At 38.1% G+C, this 21,322-nt stretch overlaps 1 protein-coding gene across 2 annotated transcripts; it reads right to left on the bottom strand.

Moving 5' to 3' along the window:
* Positions 1–1,302: 1,302 nt before the first annotated feature.
* Positions 1,303–13,738, bottom strand: LOC105382737 (facilitated trehalose transporter Tret1). Of its 2 annotated transcripts, XM_048624731.1 has the most exons (10): positions 13,510–13,738; positions 12,541–12,676; positions 10,810–11,024; positions 9,133–9,194; positions 8,642–8,724; positions 7,328–7,472; positions 5,979–6,145; positions 4,721–4,916; positions 4,144–4,327; positions 1,303–2,139 (listed from the first exon to the last, which is right to left on the bottom strand). In XM_048624731.1, the coding sequence occupies exons 1-10, from the start codon at positions 13,537–13,539 to the stop codon at positions 1,969–1,971; spliced, it is 1,389 nt and encodes a 462-aa protein (XP_048480688.1). In that variant the 5' UTR covers positions 13,540–13,738; the 3' UTR covers positions 1,303–1,968. The 2 variants fall into 2 exon arrangements, with proteins under 2 accessions (XP_048480688.1, XP_048480687.1); XM_048624730.1 differs by lacking the exon at positions 8,642–8,724 and having other exon boundaries at positions 1,304–2,139; positions 9,050–9,194; positions 13,510–13,736.
* Positions 13,739–21,322: the final 7,584 nt, after the last annotated feature.

Here is a 21,322-nt window from a genome sequence, read left to right as displayed (position 1 = left end):
CAGTAGGAAACGTCTTAGGCGGAAGTATGGCGACCAAATAGGCGATATAGGTACTTGTACTTAACAAAAGTCACATTAGAAGTTTCCAAAACCGACGAGCGTGTATGGAAAGACGAATGTAGAGGAAGTGAAAGAAGTATCTCAGGATCAGGTGTGCCAACATAACATGGCCAACAAGAATTTAGGTTGGATTGACTCAGCCACCATGCAAATGGGGCATCAGCTCTCATTCCTCTGTGGTGTCTATGGCCTATAATACCTACCTCATTTCAGCTAAGATGATTCCTGTAACGTTATGGAGACGTTTTTAGATTTATGGATTAAGAGATAAGTATTCCATAATTAAATTCAATAGATTTTGTCATGAGTATTGTATTGAACTTACCTAAAGAAAATAATATTTTATAAAAAAACGTCATAACGAACGAAGTAATGTAAATGTAAAATAAGAATAACCCCGCTGATCTAGAACTGAGATGGCGAGACAAATAACAATAGCCATCCCGCTCTACTCGTCTGCATGAAAGTCTAGATTCTAGATTCATTTAGGTTCTCACGCCGAGCTTTAGTGCGTATCATCTGTCATATAATTACGTTACGTAAACACTGAGGCTTGACTTGGGTAGTAAATAAGTCATGGATAAACATTTGGCACGATTTTAACATAAATTTTATCCTCCACCTAAAAAAATTAGGGTGTAAGTTGCTGTTTGACTGTGTGAGGGTTTGTAGCACTGAAATGAACCGATTCAATCAGTACTTATATTGTATTTATTTATTTATGTAACTATAGGACATTTAATAAAAAAGATAGTATTTATTTATAAAATAATGTATTTTTATAACAAAAGCAAATAATAATAACACTATGTACTATTATAATTAACAATTCACTATTTGGTACATAACAATTAAAACTTAAAATCTATTTTGGTAGATTAATGCTAATAAACTATTTTATTTTGTTTGCTGCAATATTAATAGAGCTTTCTAATTATTCATTCCCATGGCACTAACAATAACTATGCTTAAAATATTTGTGATATCACAGTTTTCATGTTTATTTAATTAATTAGCAAAATGAACTGAATCAGCAAATACACTTATATCACTTTGAATTCTGACAATATTTCAATGTAATTAAAATAACCTGTGAACTATTTACTTAATACGAAATGGGTTAGCTACTGTGAAATAATGACCAAATAAATTCACTATTCATACGATACAATAGAATAAAAATTTTTTTAATGATTGTTCAATACATACATTTATTCACAGGTATGGTATACAACTATACATGAGAATCTATGTTTGTTTCCACATCAGACAAGTTATCAAAATTATTTAAATATTCAAAAGTTATCTCATCAACCTAGGCTAGGATTATATTACAAGCACTTAAATTTATACACAAGCACTTAATCTAAAATAATTTTAAAGGTTGTTTTTTGAGATATTGATGATGAATCTATCATTCATCATCTCAAATGCCTGTAGGTTTTCACAAGTGCAGGACTATTCAGGCTGTTAAGACGGAAGGATTCAGAAATAGAACGGCACAAGAAAACGAAGATATTTTTACTGAATTAACGACGATAAGCAGAATAGAAAAATTTTAGACTATCAAATTGCTGACCATATACGGTCGTATTTTGTGCTGAAACTTTTGTATAGGAACGTGACCGACACTGTCCCGTACGACTTTCAATGTCCTTATTTTACAATATTCACACAATATCCCTCCCTATTTATTACAATAATTGCATCATCCCAAAAGTGTGAAGTTTCGACTCGTCGACTGCTGAAACCCCGACCCCTATCGCAAACTTGTTTTGACAACGATTTTCGGATTCACATCGTATTTAATTTGACACTTGTAGTTAATTACTTCGTAAATGTTAGGTACATCTTTTTGACTTCGCGATAACCCCAGACATCATCAGCCATCTTTAACCCTCACTTCGCCTACGCAGCCGTCATAGCCATCGCCTGCTTCTTCTTCTTGGAGCGGAAGTGGTGCTCGATCTCGCCCAGGGTCTTGCCCTTGGTCTCCGGCACGGCGAACAGCACGAAGAAGAAGGCCAGCACGCAGAAGCCTCCGTACATCCAGAAGGTCCCCGCTGACGTCAGCAGGTGCTGGGAAGGAAGAAGGACAAGTGAGGTCAAGTGGTGATTTATAGTTTCTGTACATTTACGGTACGGGTGGTCACATGAATCTAAACTAATCTATCGAAGTTTGGTATTTACCTTGTCAATGTTTGTTGTTGTTCAGTTTCATAGTTGGTCCTATATTCCTATAATGAATGTTGACGAATTACGATTTTTTTTATTTAGGATTTAGGAAAACAAGTGCATTAATTTTGCTAAGGTATATAAACCCTATAGTTTTATTTTTGTCTTTTCAAACCATCAATATTACCTATGTCTTTTCTAACCTATTGAAACGTATAAATTTACGTGGTAGATTAACTTGTAACTAAAAGGTACCTACCTAAACCATCCTAAACTAAACATGTCGGTTCCTGGTAACCACGTATTAGCTAACTAGTTACTCTAACCCTCGGGGAGGTAAACCTGGACTTTCAACATTACTGTATTACCTGTTTGTATTCTAATTGTCCAAACTTGCTACTAACTTAGTATAATTATGTAGATTTGTCTTTGTACCTATCTACTGTACTCTAGATCTACTGTACAGGCGCCTGCTAAATAGCTAGAGCAACAAGTTGTTATTGTGTGGGTTTATAAAGATTACTCTGTTCACTAAGGCACTCAGTCTGTATGACACTACACGACTTTATCTATTTCACTAGTGAATTTTGCAGATGTATGTAAGTTGTACTCGATTTATCATAGAGCCCCAATAAATCAGATAAGTAACTACTACATGGCAGATATTATGTGGATAAGTATTACGAAATATCTGTAGATACGCTACTTTTCCAATCTGTACCACTTATTGAGTGGCTGTAGAGATAAGCTATCGGCAAATCATTATTTTGATTTAATCTTCATTTATCTAATATGTATATTCCCTGTCATTTTAACCATGTTTTATTTTACTATACTAAACAGATCGGAAGCTGTATGCTGATATAGGGATATAAGTACCTAACGAAAAATATTTGTAACTACCTCTCCCGAGTCCGCAAAATGGAATAAAAATTATTAATTAAATTATTATAAAAGCCTATCACGTGAGTACAAATGTAAAGCGAAAAGCGGATAACTCGCTTGCGAGGTTGCGAGTCACCTCTGACTACCCCTTCGTGATCGTGGGATTACAGTCATGAGCATATATGTATTATGTATAAACCGTACCTATGGCGAAATTTTGTGAGCGGCGCCGCCGGCCAGCGCGCTGAGCGGCGAGCGGTGGCGCGCGGGGAACAGCTCGCCCAGCAGCAGGAAGGGGAGCCCCCGAACCCGTATGTAATAGTATGTAACTATCTATGTATCCTACTGATATTATAGAGAGGAAAGTTTGTTACTTCTTTACGTCAAACGGCTGAACCGATTTTAACCAAATTTGGTATGGAGTAAGCTGACACCCGGGATTAACATAGGCTACTTTTTATCCCGGAATTCCCACGGGAAAACTTTTTAAAGCGAAGTGAAGCTCGCGGGATCAGCCAGTAACCAATATAACTCACATCGAGTGAATTGTCCAAGTGAAGCTTGGGGAAACAGCTAGTAACCAACACAACTCACGTCAAGCGAATGGTAAGTCTTGATGACGGTGAGTCTTGAGAACATGGCCAGCAGGTTGACGGCGCCGGCCAGCGCGCTGAGCGGCGAGCGGTGGCGCGCGGGGAACAGCTCCCCCAGTAGCAGGAAGGGGAGCCCCCGAACCCGTATGTAATAGTATGTAACTATCTATGTGTTGTAAAGGCGAGAGTTTGTTACTTCTTCACGTCAAAACGGCTGTACCGGTTGTAACCAAATTTGGTATGGAGTTAGCTGATACCATGGATTAACACATAATGTAGTTTTTATCCCGGGATTCCCACGGGAAAACTTGTAATACGAACCGAACTCAAAAGCTATTAACCATAACTCACCACGCTGTTCCCGCGGGAAAACTTTTTATGACGAAAAGAAGCTTGCAGGAACCTCTAGAAACCAAAAGGTATAACTCACGTCAAGCGAATGGTAAGTCTTGATGACGGTGAACATGGCCAGCAGGTTGACAGCGCCGGCCAGCGCGCTGAGCGGCGAGCGGTGGCGCGCGGGAAACAGCTCCCCCAGCAGCAGGAAGGGGAGAACCCCGAAGCCGACGGAGAAGCCCAGCATGAAGGAGACTAAGCTGATGACGGGCAGGTAGCTAGGGAGGGGGAATATGGGTTAAAGATAGGTTTAACTTTGTTTTTTACGGCGTGGTGTGAAGCGTAGCTGTTAGCTACAGACAGATAGCATTCTAACCTTAATGAAATGTATCGTTATAATAAGGTAATTTACTTATAAATAGATAAATTACCTACCCGCATGGCACAACTATTTTAAATTAATTTTGGTCTGTTCCGGTTTTGATTCTGGTTTCTGGTGACGTAAGATTTTCACGTCTCCTATTTTAACAAAATCTTTTATTCCTGAATAATATTTGGAGGGGGCACTGGCAGATTGTAATCCTGGATAAATTAGCTAAGTGATAAACGTATTCGTGTCCTGTGACTGCAATATTATTCTAGATGCGTTGTAACACAACCTCAACACTCACCCAAGCCACGACTCCTGCTCGAACTTGAAGTAGAACGCGGCTCCCATTGCCATCATAGAAGCTGCCATCACGGCGGCGGAGGCCAGCAGCAGCGGGCGCCGCCCCGCGCGGTCCACCAGCAGCGTGCTCAGAGCGTTGCTCAGTAGCTGCACTACTCCGACTAGGATTGTTGCTGTCATCGGGTCTAAGGTGCTTCCTGGGGGTTTAGGAGGAAGGGGTTTAGCGGTGCGGGGTAAATTGTGGGGTTAGGGTGTTTTTAAAAGAGTGCGAATTTAATCCTGCAGCCGCAAGTGTTCTTTTCATACATGTATTTATGGTAATGAGTGGGATACGCACGCGGGACGCAGGAAAATGGCGTGCGATCTCTAAACTCAAAAGTAAAGGCCTTTCAAATTGTCTCAACAAACGCTTTCTCGAAGCGAATTACTTTACAACTGCCTCATACGATCATAATCATTACATAAACCATTTTGTAGTATGCATGGTTTTTAGGTAAATACGGAATAGGTACAACACTAATCATAATATTAATATATTATATTTAACTTCCTTGCTGTGTGTCTCAACCTTTCTCAATGCTATATGATCAGCATCACATGTCTCTAAGTAATATAATTATAAAATAAGTAATAAAAATGTTGAGTATCCTCAATCAATAGGCAATAACAATATAATAACAAAAACACGGGTTTTTTAATTGATTTGTTAAAGTAAATATACTTAGGTACACTAGTTATTTCGTAGCTAAGGGGAAATTAATCAGTTCCTGTATATAGCACTGTGTTCTGTGCTTCCTCATCAATTTAGTTCAAGGTCTTGGAGGCATTTTGCCGCATGCCACGGCTGCGTGATGGCACAAGTTGCATCTTTACTTTAACATAATTTTGTGAATTGTTCAGCAGGAAAATAAATGCAGCTTCCATGTATCTGAGGTTTATAGCATTTCCTATAAATATCAATACGTTTTATGTATGAATAACTATGAAATTTCTATATTTGATACAAGTACTTAAATAGATTTGTACTTACCTACAGATCGAAAATTACTTGCATATGTAGGTACCTTACAAAGAAACGATATACATAAAAATCCTTGGTTTAGTTACTATCTGTCGGTCAGATGACCTTATCTAAACATTGTGACGATTCTGTATTTTTGACCGTGGCCCAGCAATTTTAAATCGAATGTAAATCTGTAGTTTTATTTGGAAACGAAGAGTAACCAATTTATTCCATTTTTCTATAAAGACAAACTCACCGGCGCTCTCAAAGATCTCAACAGTGAAGAAGATGACGGCATCGATCCCGCTGAACTGCTGGAAGAACAGCAGCGAGAAGCCGATGATGAGGGGCTTGTAGACCACGGAGGAGCAGAGCACCTTGCGAGAGAACACGCTGTCTGTAGGGGCGGGCTCCTCCATCTGTCTGCGGGAAGAGCGGTCGGGTTAAATGAGGTGCGGGAATCAGGTAGAACAATTGGGGAAACGAAAATTGAAAGGAACTAATCACCATTAAATTGTTGTCATTACGTGCCATGAAACATAATATTAAGCCCGCCACATACTTAGCTATAATATACATTAATATACCAAACAATTGGTGACTTCACATAAATATATATTATAGCTGAGTGTGCGGTCACTGCGAAAATGTTTAGAAAATATTATAGTAATATGCCTAGCTATAAAAATATTAATATATATTATAGCTAAGTCTGTGACGGGCTTTATAATCGATTTTGATACCATGAGGTACTTCGGGAAAATCTTGTGCACGCTTGATAAGTAGATAATAAATTTAACATTCTGTAAGGCTATTTGTAACAAAGTTTTTTAAAGTTCAATGAAGAGGGTATCCCACGACGCGACGGCGATGACGAAATCTTATACTTACTGAATTTTTACGCCTTTTGCTAACATTGAATGCTGAGTTGGAACAGTCTTGAGCACGTGTTCGAAAAAAGATAATATTTACTTATGAGATACCTACTATTGTACATTTATATTACACTTATAGGTATTTATTATCGGGTCAATGAACCAAGCTGCAGGACGTGTTATGCCAATAAGCAAAAGATAGAGCTGCTAATGTTTTACATAAATACGATAGGCATAATAGGTAAAGATGCAATATCAATAGCTACAATACTACTCCGGACTGCAGTAGGTCAGAAATATGTGTTGTGGTTGAAACTCATTAACGACACTATCAAAAGAAGTCTAGACATAATTATGAAGAACAATGGAAAAATAGATGAAAACGTAATGCTCTCACATTTACATATACACTATAACTACAGGCTTATTCGTAAGTATTTATGGATCTGCAGGTAACATTTTACCATTTTCTTTATCATAAATACCTATACATAAATGCTAAAAAAACATAATTATTTACAAAAAAAATATTCAACAACATAAAGCTGAACTTCAAATATCTTCTGATTCCTTGGGCAAGACTGTGTCTTGCGAGACACATTCCAACTGCACGAAACACCATTCTTTACTCCATCCCAGAAGGCCTGATGCGTGATGTGAGTGAGCGCGATTCAAAACTCATGTCACGCCATAAATGCGCCCCGTGCTAATAGACTGCCAGTTGACTCACTGTTTCTCATCCACCTCCTCTTTCACGGCGGCGGTGGCGCGCGGGGTCAGTTGGAGCCACTTGACGGCGGCGGCGGCGTCGAGCCCCTGCGCCTCCAGCCACACGGGGGACTCGGGCAGCGGCAGCAGAGCCAGGAATAGGGCCACTGGAAATTATAAATGTTGATTTACACTAGCGTGCACTGAAAAAAGTTCCAGTCACATATGGATTGTTGCCTTAGGGGGTCATTCTGAACTACTTTTGGAAAATAGTAAAAAAGACGGAGTCCCTATAAGAGGAAGCCACGTGACTTACGCAAGAATAGCGCATATTTTGTAGGTTCACATGTGCTTATAGAATTGTGTCAAAAATTGGGTAAGTAGTCTCACTCATCATCAGAAAGCTAAGTGTCAGATGCACCTAGCTAAATAAAACAATTAAAATTTACTAAGTCTGAGATATCTAACATTAAACTGTTGTAAATATTTCCTGTGATTTATCAACTAATTCATCTTGCTCAACCTTGAATCTTAAAATATAGGTACTTAACATATATAAAAATCTAGAGTGAATGAATCTTTTCCACGATTTCCACCCTGCAAGTTACACTACTGATATGGCAGGGTTTATGGAAATAATAAGCTGTTTAAAAAGGGAAATAAGAAATAAGAGTCACGTTGGGTCTTTTTCACATGTCGCTGGGATAAATTTATGACTGCGTATTTCCTTTACATGATACGATTAAGCATAATAAGGTCTTGGTAAAGTGCAGGATTGCTATAATATCCCTTTGAGCTTTGTATCACTCATGGATCATATAAGTCTGGACCATGTAAGGGTAAAATTTGTATGGCAAATGTAGACCTAATAAATAGAGATGATAGTTACATGGTAGGTGGATTGTATAAGTAGTGGAAATAATTTAAACCACGGAAGTTCTATATTGAAGGTCAACTGATTAGCAAATACATAATCGCATAAAAAAAAGTTGTGTTAATCTACTTGATGAGCTAATATTTTAAATGGGTAAGTATACCTACCTTGAGGTGTTTTAGTTTTAATAATACATACTTATACCAGCCACGCACGGGCAGGCCTCCCGTGTCTCCAATACAATGAAGGAAAGCATCGTAAGGAAACTTGAATATCTTGATTTAGCACATCTACATGTCAATCCGGACTTAAGACCTTGGGGATATGCACAAAAGTTCCATTCGTGTGACCCCCATAGAAAATACAACACACACTCACGAGCAATGAAAAAGTTCCACCAGCCATTGACATTCCATATGTCACTGGAACTTTTTCATTGCCCGTGAGTGTAATAGAACTTACAGCAAAACCCAGCGGACAGGAAGGCGAGGTGCCGCCAGTAGAGCCAGGAGCCGGCCACGTAGGAGACCACGATGCCGAGCGACATGCACAGCGCGGGCAGCGAGCCCAGCCGCCCGCGTGTGATAATATACTTACAGACAGGCACACAGATACTAACATAGTCTTGGTATTGCTATTCTGGACCCCCGCTCATTCATAGATACACCGCGCTAATCTGGACCCGCGCTTTTTCATTGCTTGCGGTAATGAGGATGGAAATGGGCGGATATAATATTATAGCTTTTAAAACTTTGCCGCTTAGGGCTCTGCTTTTTCATATATCTGCAACAGTGTACCTCTATAACTCTCAAAAGAACCGCAGACAGGAAAGCCAGCTGTCTCCAACATATAGTTACAGTTATAACTTACAGCAAAACCCAGCGGACAGGAAGGCGAGGTGCCGCCAGTAGAGCCAGGAGCCGGCCACGTAGGAGACCACGATGCCCAGCGACATGCACAGCGCGGGCAGCGAGCCCAGCCGCCCGCGGATGTGCGGGTCGCAGCATTCGCTCACCTGCGAGTCGCAATGAGACGGGTTAGTCAGTCACACCACACCTTTTATGAACATAAGAAGACACATGACAGGAACCACTGAACTGTTTTAAATCTACCAAGGATTCAGGAGTTGTGTTAACGGATCGCATTTTTTGTGTTTTGTGATGTAGGTACAATATACATCACCTACCTATGGACATAGGTTAGGTACCTATATTGGTTAAGATACTGCATGATAACGATGAATGAATATTATTAAATATCCTACCCTGTAGGGAAATTTGGTTTTTTTCCTGCTGATAGGTACAATGGCATAGACCGTACCATTTTAATGTTGTTTCTTTATGTGCGCGTGTTATACTTACCTTAATACCACCTACCTAGCTATTTAGAAATTGATTATTGTACTATGATTTCCCAAGCATGTGGAATGCGATTGTTCTTTCAGCGCTCATGTAGAAAATTATTTCATTGCTCATATTTATAAACATCCTGAATCAGACGGCATTGCCACCATTTACCTCTATATTCACCGGGCTAGCACGGGGCGGATCAAAAGTATTGCATCGCGCTCACTCACATCGTGCAGCCTCAAGAGCGAGAACTTTTGTCACGTCTTTACTGCGCCCCGTGCTAGCCTTGTTGGTCATCATAAACTTTATTAAAGTTCTACAAATTCAGTAGCATACAGACAGTCATATGGACATACATAGGCATTATCTATAGTAAGTATGTTAGGTACTAGGAAACCAATGGTCATTGATCGTGTGACTGAACACACAGCTTCCTACAGCTCTATAAATATCTGCACAATACGGCAATTCATACCCAATTACTGACACATAGCTCGATTGTATTGAAGAGTTGAAGGTATTTGGAACTGGGGCTATAGAGTAGAGCAGTTCTTTGTGCAGATGCAGACCCACTGTCATATCTAGGGGTGATCTAGAGGTGCCTATATGCAAGGGCGCAGAGAACCAAATTTACCAGAACGTCGTAAACACAAGTTATTTAGAATGACACCTCGAATCATTTCCTTTCGGCTGACTATACCCTTTTTGTATCTTTATAGTGTAGCGTTATAAAAACCAACAAACATTTATGCTCAGACGCGAGTGGAATTGCACAATCTCCCACTTGTGCCTAAACCAGTGGGTGATAGGATCCGCCGGTGTCACGAGAGCCGGAAAGATTAAATACATTGAGACTGACATGAGACCTTGACCCTCAGTATTGTAGAGCTGACCGGATTCACTCAATCCATGCGAATCAAAATAATGTGTCTAAAAATAGTAACTGAATAGCATTCAAAAAATATAATTATGTAGCTAGTCACACATAGTAGGTACTTAGTCTATATTCATATTGTAAAATTTATATCCGATTTAAGTACATATTATTTAGGTATTTCCCCGATGTATTCAGAAACTAGAGAGCTAAAGGACCTAGAAATAGAAAAATACTGGTATGATAGACTTCTTTCTGTCTTTGAGAAGGCTTAGCACGGGGTGCAAGACGTGCAAAAGAAAAAGTCTTCCGTCGCTCGAAGCCGTGCGATATACCTAACGAGGCGCGCTGCGCGTCTTACACCCCGTGTTAGCCTTTCAAATGAAATTAAATCATCCAACACTCACATAAACCTGCGCCGGAGCCAGCGCCAGCCCCACACAGATGCCTGACGCAAGCCGCCCCACCAACACGAGCGGGAAGGAGGGCGCGAACCCGAGCACCAGCCACGCAGCGCCCCACAGGGGGGCGGTAAACTGCAGCGTGCGTTTCCGCCCCGCCCGTTGCATGATCACCCCGGAGCAGAGGCTGCCCAAGAACGCGCCGAGCGGAGGGATCGCGCCTGGAAGTAGAAGAGAATAGGATCAGAATAATTGACTATGATGAAGGTGACTTTTTCCAAGACGGTGGCTATTTACAGGGTCTTTCAAATGTTGAAAACGGATGACTAAGAGGCTTACTGTAAACAACTTTTATTATTGGTACGACTTTTGAAAATTCCAGAAACAACACACCATACAACACAGGGTGTTGTATGGTGTGTTGTTTCTGGAATTTTCACACCTAATAATCGGACTTACCTAGCAGAAGGACCATGCATACCTACCAACATATTGTCTGCGTGACAGGTAGGTAGGTACCTATTGCTTTGTATATTGTAATTGGAGTATTTGGACAAGGTAGATACTAAGCTACTGCAATTACTTATTTATAATTTTATTTTCAGCAACATACAAAAGTCACATAATTAACAATAGAATTAAAGTGTTGAACAATAATAATATTAGTAACCAAAACTCAGGAAAACTACCAGAGCAATAACGAAATAACAAACGAATCAGAAGAATGGAGCCACCGACCAGATAAACGTATTCATTCACGTGGCACGTGAGATAACTATATATATTTACAGCGTATTCACCCAAAGGTTGCCTGGATGAGATCGCTTTTTGCAATAAGGGCGCCTATGCATACGCTTACGTAATGCAATTCGTGTGTTTTCCAATATTGTACCTACATTGTGCAGTTCTATCCACGTAACATGCATGGCCATATTTTGTGCCAATTTTCTGTTTTGGAAATTAATCCAATTAGTCTTTTCAGCCAGTGAATAAATGCATGCCGGCGGAAGTATTTAAATACTTATTATATTGGTCTAACGAGCTGCTTATGACAATGTTGTGAAGCCATTTTTTTCATGTTACGTTAATCGCAATTTTCAGTCTAGTATTAAGTACCATGTCGGTATATTTACCATGTAGCTGTATTTTTTTCACTACACTGCATGAATCGTGAACTTGAACTTGATGAGAAAGCGGTCGATTGCTTATACTTAATTAGTGTGGGCTGCATTCTATAATATCTGCGATCGTGCCAAAATGCAAATAGTTTAAGGAATTTTGCTAACTGTGCGGATTTGTAGTTCATTGCGTCGTCTTTTATCTTGTTTAGATAATATTTTGATATAATTAGTTTTAGAACGTCTGTAAGTACAATAATAATAACAGACATTGATTTTCTATTTTATTTTAATTCATTGTGTAATTGTAAAATTTTGGTTAAATAAATATCAGCATTTCGTACACTTTGTCGCACTATATACTCTTCACTGACGTATCTATCTTTCTATTGTGGCGAGCTGATTTTCCGTATTCAACTTCTAATAAGGTGGGCCGATGGGCGACTAGCTATTAAGCCATCCAAGCTCACGCCAGAGAGCCAGTAGACCACCTAGGTTAATGAGGTCCCGGGGAGCCCCCAGAGACCCGTCTTGTTACATTGCAAAGGCGTGGAGATACTACGATCCAAAACCCTCGGATCTCTGGGGTCTCTCCCAGAAAATCAGAGGGAAGACTTACCTATCCAGGACTTCATCTGCGTGTTTGTGACGAGGGCGGGGTCCAGCGCCTCGAGCGAGGGCAGCGCGGAGGCGGAGTGCCCGCGGACCAGCCCGATGATGAGGAAGGCCAGCGACGCGCCCAGCGTCAGCCATAGCTGGGGACAATGATGGACATATTTATTTTACATATTTGGGTCTTTTTTAAGCGTAGCACATATAAAAGGAATCGTTTTTTTTTTCATCTGTCAACCAGGCGTTTGCGTGCTTGTTCTATTGATTGACAAAAGAAAAAGAAGCGATCCCTTTACGTTTTACCCTTATATGTGCGATGACCTTTCACGACCCATAGTAGAAAGTGGGCGCCGAGTTGGTCAAGAAACCCTTCTCATAATTATAACCTAACCTAGCCAACGTTAAAAAACTCCGACATTCCTCACTTAAAGTCGCATAACTCTTTAATGGGTAAGCCCATTTTAATAAAATGTAGCTAAGGACCGGGTAACATTACCAATCACCCTAAAAAACAATACCAAATGTTCAGCCCTTTGAGAGCTATGCTACCACAGTACCACAGACAGATACACAGACACGTCAAACTAACGACACCCCTCTTTTTACGTCTCTAGCAACCTGTATTTTGCATCGTTGGGCGAAAAATTATGTGGGCTTACATTTCATAGTACAATCTATGAGTTCGTTTTGTACTCTATTTCTGTGTCTTTTGGTCCATCTATCCAAAGGTTGTCTGGTAGAGATCGCTATAAACGATAATACCACCTTACGTACCCTGATTAAATTTGCTATAAAATTAATATTTACTTATTTCTTGGGGTAAAAATAAAGAGTACTCTATCTATCTATATTTTTATATCCGATATAAAATAAATTAACTACAGTACTTACCTATACTTACACCATTAATTAATAGATATGTATTTTATAAAGCTAAAATTGGTAAACAAAACCAGACAGAAAACTAAACACTAACCTGCTTCAAAAAGGCGGTCGGCACAATCATGGTAAACAAAAAAAAACTTTCACAGTTCCACTTTAAAAAGTAAAGTTTGAAAATCGAACGCGATTGTTTTTCCGTTGTTCACCGCTCACATCCGTGGAGTCGCGCCCGGGCGGGTCACTCGCAGACTGACTGCGGCTGATCCGTGGCTTTACCTGAAGATTACCGCGGTCAGTCCCAACTGATCACTCGGCTGTCAGATAAATCCGACAACTAGAGATGCTAACTACCGTTAGAACGCTGTCAATCAGGAGCTATGATAACAATGTTTATGTTGTTTTTAGGGTTCCGTACGTACCTCCACAGGGTCACTTATTGACTTTTTGTTATTTTCTGACTGTCTCTAACGGCCCTAACTCGGGAATGTGTAAAGATATCGAGTTGAGGTTTAAAATACATATTCTCTTGTAAAAAATATTTTACTGCATGCAGAATAAGTATTTCTCCTCTTCTGTCCCTTGAAGTTATATCGTTTCGTATCGTTTTAATATATGTAGAGTTTAAAGATTGTAGGTATTTTCAATGATTTAATGCTGTCTGAAGTTTACAGTCCATGAGCAAAAAATCTTAGTTCTGTACGAGTTCTTTTAAATTTCATAACAGTAAAATTATTTTTTTGTGAGATCCGTTTTTATTAATCATTAGTATCAGTTCGGAAGTAAATGAGACTCCTGAAGATTTCAATAAATCTTGTGATCATTTACGCAATCACACACTTTCTAAAGGTTGCAATTATTATGATAATGTTATCCTTAAATGTTTGCACAAATCTTATAAGTAACAAGTATATTTGCAAAACTTCAGTTAACTGAAGTCAGGTGACTGAAATTTTCGTCCTCATTTCGATATAACGTAATATTTTTAGTGCCGAGGCTAGTAGCTAGGTACATTTTTATCTAAAGTTAGGCAGCCTAGGGGCTAGTCTAAAGAATACTAAGGTACCTTAAATATCTTAATTTCAACTAAAAGTAATTAGTTTTTTACGTACTACTTCATTTCAGACATTAACGCAACAGGTACATTCCAAATATATGTATAACTCAATGGTTGATTCATAATACATTTTGTTGCTTAAAACTAACAGTAGCATAAGTAATACCTTTCAAATACTTTTTTTTTGGCTTGTTGATGGGGGGGGGGGGTTAGATCGTATTTCCCGTTCCTTATGACGGGTGCACCCTGAACAGTTTGCGAATACCTAAGTACCTAATCTGATTGGTTCTAAACTTCTAAGTATACCTTAATTTTTAATCCCGCGGAATTCTGTCATTTTATAAGTGATGCTACTAAAAAATCTCTTCACCGAAAAAAAGGAAAATTTTTGATCATTTCAGGGCAATAAAACTGTCAGGATTCCGCCGGATTACTAATTAGACGAATAATTATTTTTAAACTTATCGCAATTGATTTTGGTGTCGTACTAGACTTGACCGATTTTTTGCACATGTCGTCTATTTATAATTAACTATTCAAGCCGGATAAAGAACAACCGGTTTTCAAGGCCACTAGATATTTGTTTAATTTTAGAGGTCCGTTAGTAATAGTAGATTTATTGGGGATTCTAAACTTAGAACCATAGCCATATGGCCACATTATGTTCCCTACAAAGAAGAAGAAGAAGAAGAATGTTCCCTACAAAAACACACGCTGAAGACGTTTAACATGTCTGTGGTGTCTGAGTATCTGTCTGAGGAAGTTTTTTTGGGTCATCGGTAATGTTACCACGAGTATAATATGCGCCTAGCCATATTTTATCAAAATCGGATCAGCCGTTCAAAAGTTATGCGACTTTTTAAATGTTGAATACGGGGTTTTTAAAGAGGACCGATCAAGTTCTTCATCGTGTAAACGTCGTTAAAAAACAAAAGATAAAGTGTTTTGGACGCCACGAAGTTTTTAGTTCAGATACAATGCCTATTAAACGAATCAACATTTCGACATTCCTAATTCGTTTAAACTAGGATATCCTGGTTGAGATTAGCTATGGTTAAATGTAAGTATTATTAGTAGATAGATAGAGAAAAAGCTAACAGCTATAGAGTTATCCTTCCACCACGGAACGCGGTGGCGGTATCCTAGGGCACGGTTAAAAAAAACGGACTCACCGAGTGACGTAGCAACAGTACCTAGTACGGGATTTGCTGTTTTTAAAAACTAAAAAAAATTACGTTTTCTCCTGTTATCTGCATACATTATCTATCAAAAGTTGCATGATAGTTTCCATTAGAGGCGCCACTTAGTACTTATGCGAGAAAACGTAAACTTTTATAGTTTTCGACAAACTATCAAACCTGTACCTGACCTGCTGGTAAAGGTACTGTTGCTACGTCACTCGGAACTTCCAGTGTGTTGTGGTCAGCTATCACAATTGCAATACACACTGACTTTATAATATTCACTTTTTTCGCTTCTCTTTTCTTCTAATGCTTTAAAATGTAACTAAAAAACTTAATAGTACATGTGTAAAAAAATATTAATTAACAGTGAAACCACTAAGTATGTTTAAACATTTATTGTTATTTAAGTTGTTCTAGTAGGTCATGATATAAGTTTTTTGTAGGTGGTTAGCCTGGTAAAAACAATCTTTTTGATGTTGTGTGTCGACTCGATTTGTATTTTTTTTTGTGTCAACTGTATTTATATTTATTTAATAAAGAATTCCAAAAATCAATCAATCAATCAATACACACTGACTGTTGCGAAAGTAGAATAGTAAGCTGACAAAAGGCAAACACGGCTATTGGAAATTCTTAAAAAAAAAACGACTTTTCCTAGTAGAGTAGGTATTTTAAAATGACGTGACCAGCAAAGTTTCTAAATTTTTTTTTTTCAAATATCTTAAGAAAAAAAAGTTTTAAATGGCCTACTGAGTCACTCTTTTGATTTATACTTTTTTTTTACCTAGGCGGAAAATGAGGGGTGTTATAAATTTTACGTGTCTGTGTATCTGAGGCAGTGTAGGTATCTCCTAAACGACTGAAACAATTTTCGTTTTGTTTTTTAACTATTAACCACCAATATGTATAGTGCGTGCACGTAGTGTGTCTGTGTGTTAATTCTTATGCCTAATTATTTTATAAAATACATGTTTCCTTCCCATTACGCTGAAATCAGGAAGAATTTACATTATAAAACATGAGATGCATCTATTTATTACACGACATCACCTACCTTTATATGCACGTGAGCAAATTTTATGGTAGAGGTACAATTTTATGGTATAATTTCCTCAGGAAAATCGTCGTAGCAATAGCTTTTTTCCTTCATTATAGTACATGACAAATTGATGGCAGTCATTCGTCATTCTCATTAGTATAAACTATCATCACTGATGGAAATACAAGGTGTTGCAAAAAGGCTATACTAAACCGATGCCTATCGAAAATGGTGTTTGTTTTTCACAAATGTTGACATTCTGATTTTATTTCCGGGCTTAGCTATAACATGCTGCACACGTAGGTTTCGGCCTAGTATGCCCTTTTTGCACCACCCTGTATAATATAATAATAATAAATCATTTATTTCAGACCAAAATGTATAGATGTTACATATAATAATATTATGGAGCACAAAATGTATAAGATCAACGGGGGATTACAGTCGTGAGTGCATATATGTATGTATGTCTTAACAAGTAGCTGCTGACATTCTTTTATATACTTAGTAGATAATATTCTGCCTCGGAAAATAGGCCGACAAGTAGACATCCGCAGAACTTACCTACGCAAGTCAGTTAAAAACTAATCAATCTCATCAATCTGATCAATCGCGTGCCAAGGTGTTTGCTGGAGATGCAGATATCTCAGTGTGATACAGATTGTGAACCACTCGAGATGTGCCGGGTCATTCTGTGATAAAAAAAATCATTTACATGATGAAAACATGACTTTTTATAGTCCAGTGGACTAAAGTCATAAAGTCATGAAAATGAAGAGTGCGATTTTGGAACGACTTTTTATCATTGTCAGTTATTTAGATATTCTATTCTATTCTATGTGGGGGTAAGTACCTGCACCTGGCTCTCTCGAGTGGAACCTTTGTGCATATCCCCAAGATCTAAACTGCCTTCCTAAGCTTGGACCATTTCCCACCACGCTGGTCCACTGCGGGTTGGTGGGTTCACATATCTAGATGTGCTAGATCTAGATATGCAGGTTTCCTCACGATGTTTTCCTACACCGTTAGAGCGATGGTATACATTGTACTTAAGTTAAAAGAACTCATAGGTACATGTCAGCGCCGGGATTCGAACCCGCATCTCTGGCGTGAGAAGCGGGCGCTTACCCGACTGAGCTACCACCGCTCCTAGTTATTTAGATACTTACACTTACGTACATTTACATAGTTTTTAATATATAATAAATAAGATACCGATAGAAAATGGCTTTTTAACGGATTTGTGCTTAAATAAATACATATAATAGATCGATTAAACAGTCTTTTACAATTAGTAAGGATCTAATTCCGTTTTCAGGACTTTATAGTACCTGTATACCTCAAATTCAAATTCAAATGGTTTAATCGACCTAAAATTTTACAATTATTTGTCGATAGTCATCTACCACCATTTCACAAAGGCCCCGTCATTGAGAAGGAAAGAAATGGCGAAAGAAACTCCTCGAGCATCTTTTCAACTTTTTCCTTATAATCTATTACAATTTTTACTTATATCTAGTACCTACAATTTTACTTAAGTACCTATATCCATTTCATTTTTTCAATAGCCTTAGCTGAGGTGGACAAGACCACGCGTTTTTGTACCTGTAGGTAATGTAACATTTTTTTCATTGATGTTTTTTTTAGTCGTGACTCGTGACGTCTCGTATTTTTTTTATAAATGATATTTTTTATATTCATCCGTCAGTGATAGTCACGTGTGATCGACGCGTATGTTAAACATGATTGTAAGGAAAATTGCAAATGTGTGAGTACTATGAACGTGCCAGCTGGGATGTATGATGTCAAAATAGTGAATAAATCAGGTTTTGACTTTCAGCAATGATCCCACGAGTTGTTACAGAATCACCTCGCTGATAATGACGATGATGTTGACGAGTAATGAATGACAGTTGAACCTACGCCAATAGGCTTTCAAGTAAGATATTAGCCGAGATAGTAAATAGAAATGAAATCAGAGATCATTATCAATTTTATTTACGCACAAATCAGGACTTGATTTGGGAAAATCGGTGCACGTTTACCGTTTACGTAAAGTATAAAAATGTACTAAGTACATAAGTACTCGTCGATAAAAGAGATTAAAGTCAGAAGTTCAACCTAATGACAATCGTTGTACTAATGAATAAATTCACAAATCTAGTAAACGAATTTATTCAAAATAAAAGCTCAGCGGTAGAAAAGTAAGGTGCTATTTGTCGAGTTTTTTTTTGTTGTACTGGTAGGTACTCCATCTAGTTCGTAGCATTGTTTATTAAAGAAGAGTATCAACCATCATAACTACTTACTGCACTATACGTCACCACCAACTTTTACCATACTTTTACAAATACTTACTTAAATATTTTAGTTTTTCCTGCTTTCATATATACATACTTATCTTTTATTGCACCTTTCTACCTTTTTACTTGTATGTATGTACCTCCTGTAGGTTGGCTGGTAGAGAATGTTTTAGCATAAGTCCACCTTTTGTACACTTATATGTCATATTTGTCCAAAAAAGTATTAACTAAATAAATATACTTATGTTAATAGTTTGGTCTGCCGACCCGGTGATGTAGCGATGTGACGTGGGAATATTTGTCATCACTTGGTAATCACAATCACATGGCGGTAACAAAATAACAACAAATATTATAAACATGTGATTTGTGGCATCACGACACTCACGTGATCCCAAACCGGATAGGTCGGTGATGTTCCGTCATCGTCACCTAAAATGTCCCATCGGTTCCCAATATGTGGCGGTTATCAAAGTCACTTCAATATCAATATCAAAGTTACTGCCAGCTTCAATAACTACATACATACATAAATGCACTCACGACTGTAATAGTAGTCAGAGGTGGCTCACAAAGCGAGCCACCCACTTTTCGCAGTACATTTGTACTCACGTGATAGGTTGCGAACCATATCGCCATTTTGGAATAAGTAACTAACTCTTTCTATCGATAACTGACCGTTACTTTAATACGATTTTGACAGAATGCTACTTTTGTTGTGTCAAAATCGTATGATAGTAACTGTTAGTTATCGATAGGTTATTGAAAGTGGCAGTTACAGATTTTATTGATAACTACAGGTTTTTAAAACACCTATTTATGATACCACGCACTGATCCAAGGTATTCAATTAATATATGTATTATGTGCTTACGCTAGTGTCTACTTTTAGATAATTGTAAACATTTTCTGAAAATTATTATTACGTAGGTAATTATAATAGTTTACAATATAAATTGATATGGATAAAAAATATATGTAAGTACTTAAATAATACGTTACGACCTACACCTCTGGCTTCTACGAAATTTAAGGGCATAATCATTCAATCATTTCCAATAGCTAATTAATCATTATTCATAATCATATTTAGTAATAATTCTTAAGTAGGTAGGTATGTACAATCTATTTAAAATACATTTCTTAGAAATTTTGTTATCCGTGAGCGAATTATTAATCCAGGAATAAATCTACTCTTCCGAGTATACTAGAGTGGATTTATTTCCGGAGTTAAAATGATTAAATTTATATCTAATGATTCTGCGATATGGCTATTTCAATTTATTTAATAGATATGTTCGGATGTTATTATTATGTTGCTGTTACGTGACAAACACTAGAGCTGGGCTAGGGTTTGTCATCGTGGTGAAGAGAATCAGATTACAGTGCGACAAACTTATCTGTTCCGGTGAGATCGAACTAAATTGATCCATATCTCATTACTTACTTATGGATTATGTATTGATATAGATTAGATGGGTTTATTAAAACCACAAGAGCGAATTACCACTACTGACAAACTTAAAAATCTTATAGAATGAAGAAATATTAGACATTTACGTGAGCTCTCACCGGAACAGATAAGTTTGTGGCACTATAATTTACAGTCGCTGACAGCCCAGGGCTTTTCGTCGGTCGTTGCGCCTAAGGTACTGTTAATACGTTACTCTGTGAATCTTCTTTCTTATAAACCATTGCGAGTTATAATAAACTAGCAGTTGCCGCGAGCTCCGCTTCACCTCAAAAAGTCGTGGAAATACCGGGATAAAAAGCCTACGAGTTAATCCAGGGTGTCAGATAACTCCATACTTACCATATTTCGTCAAAATTGGTTCAGCCGTTTTGAAGAAGTAACAAACATACACACATACATACTCACAAACTTTCGTATTTTTAATATTAGTAGGATGCTGCACTGCATTATTGGTGGGTTTGAGGCTTGCCTGGAGAGACATCAGCTGCGCTAGTAATGCCTGCGACGGACGGATAGCCGGATCCACACCACACAACCAGACTATCCACGCAATCCGATCGCAAAATGGATTGGATATTTTTTACACTGCAGTATACAGTATAGTTATACCTACAAACTTACCCCCTTATTCATAAAAAAGTTACTGAACGGATTAACTATTGAACTGTTCTGTCCCTCTCTGACAGAGAACAATTTGTTCTTTGACAGAGAGTGACAAAACAGTTCAATAGCTAATCCGTCCAGTAACTTTTTTATGAATAAGGGGGTTACTCTTTAGGAACTACTGTCATGAACCGTTAGAAATCTGACGTAGCGAGGTAAAGCATTTCAGGTGTAAAAATAAAAACAATTA

The sequence above is a fragment of the Plutella xylostella genome, chromosome 12 (assembly GCF_932276165.1).
Source record: "Plutella xylostella chromosome 12, ilPluXylo3.1, whole genome shotgun sequence".
Lineage (NCBI taxonomy): Eukaryota > Metazoa > Arthropoda > Insecta > Lepidoptera > Plutellidae > Plutella > Plutella xylostella.
This window is presented reverse-complemented; position numbering and strand designations above follow the sequence as displayed.

Bases quoted from the DNA above. Each gene is read 5' to 3' on its own strand.
- LOC105382737 (XM_048624731.1), bottom strand. From the start codon at position 13,539: ATGATTGTGCCGACCGCCTTTTTGAAGCAG. The intron at 7,473-8,641 runs GTAAGTTCTATT...TATAATTTCCAG, and splicing joins CCTGTCCGCTGGGTTTTGCT to TGGCCCTATTCCTGGCTCTG. The intron at 6,146-7,327 runs GTGAGTCAACTG...CTCTTCCCGCAG, and splicing joins GAGGAGGTGGATGAGAAACA to ACAGATGGAGGAGCCCGCCC.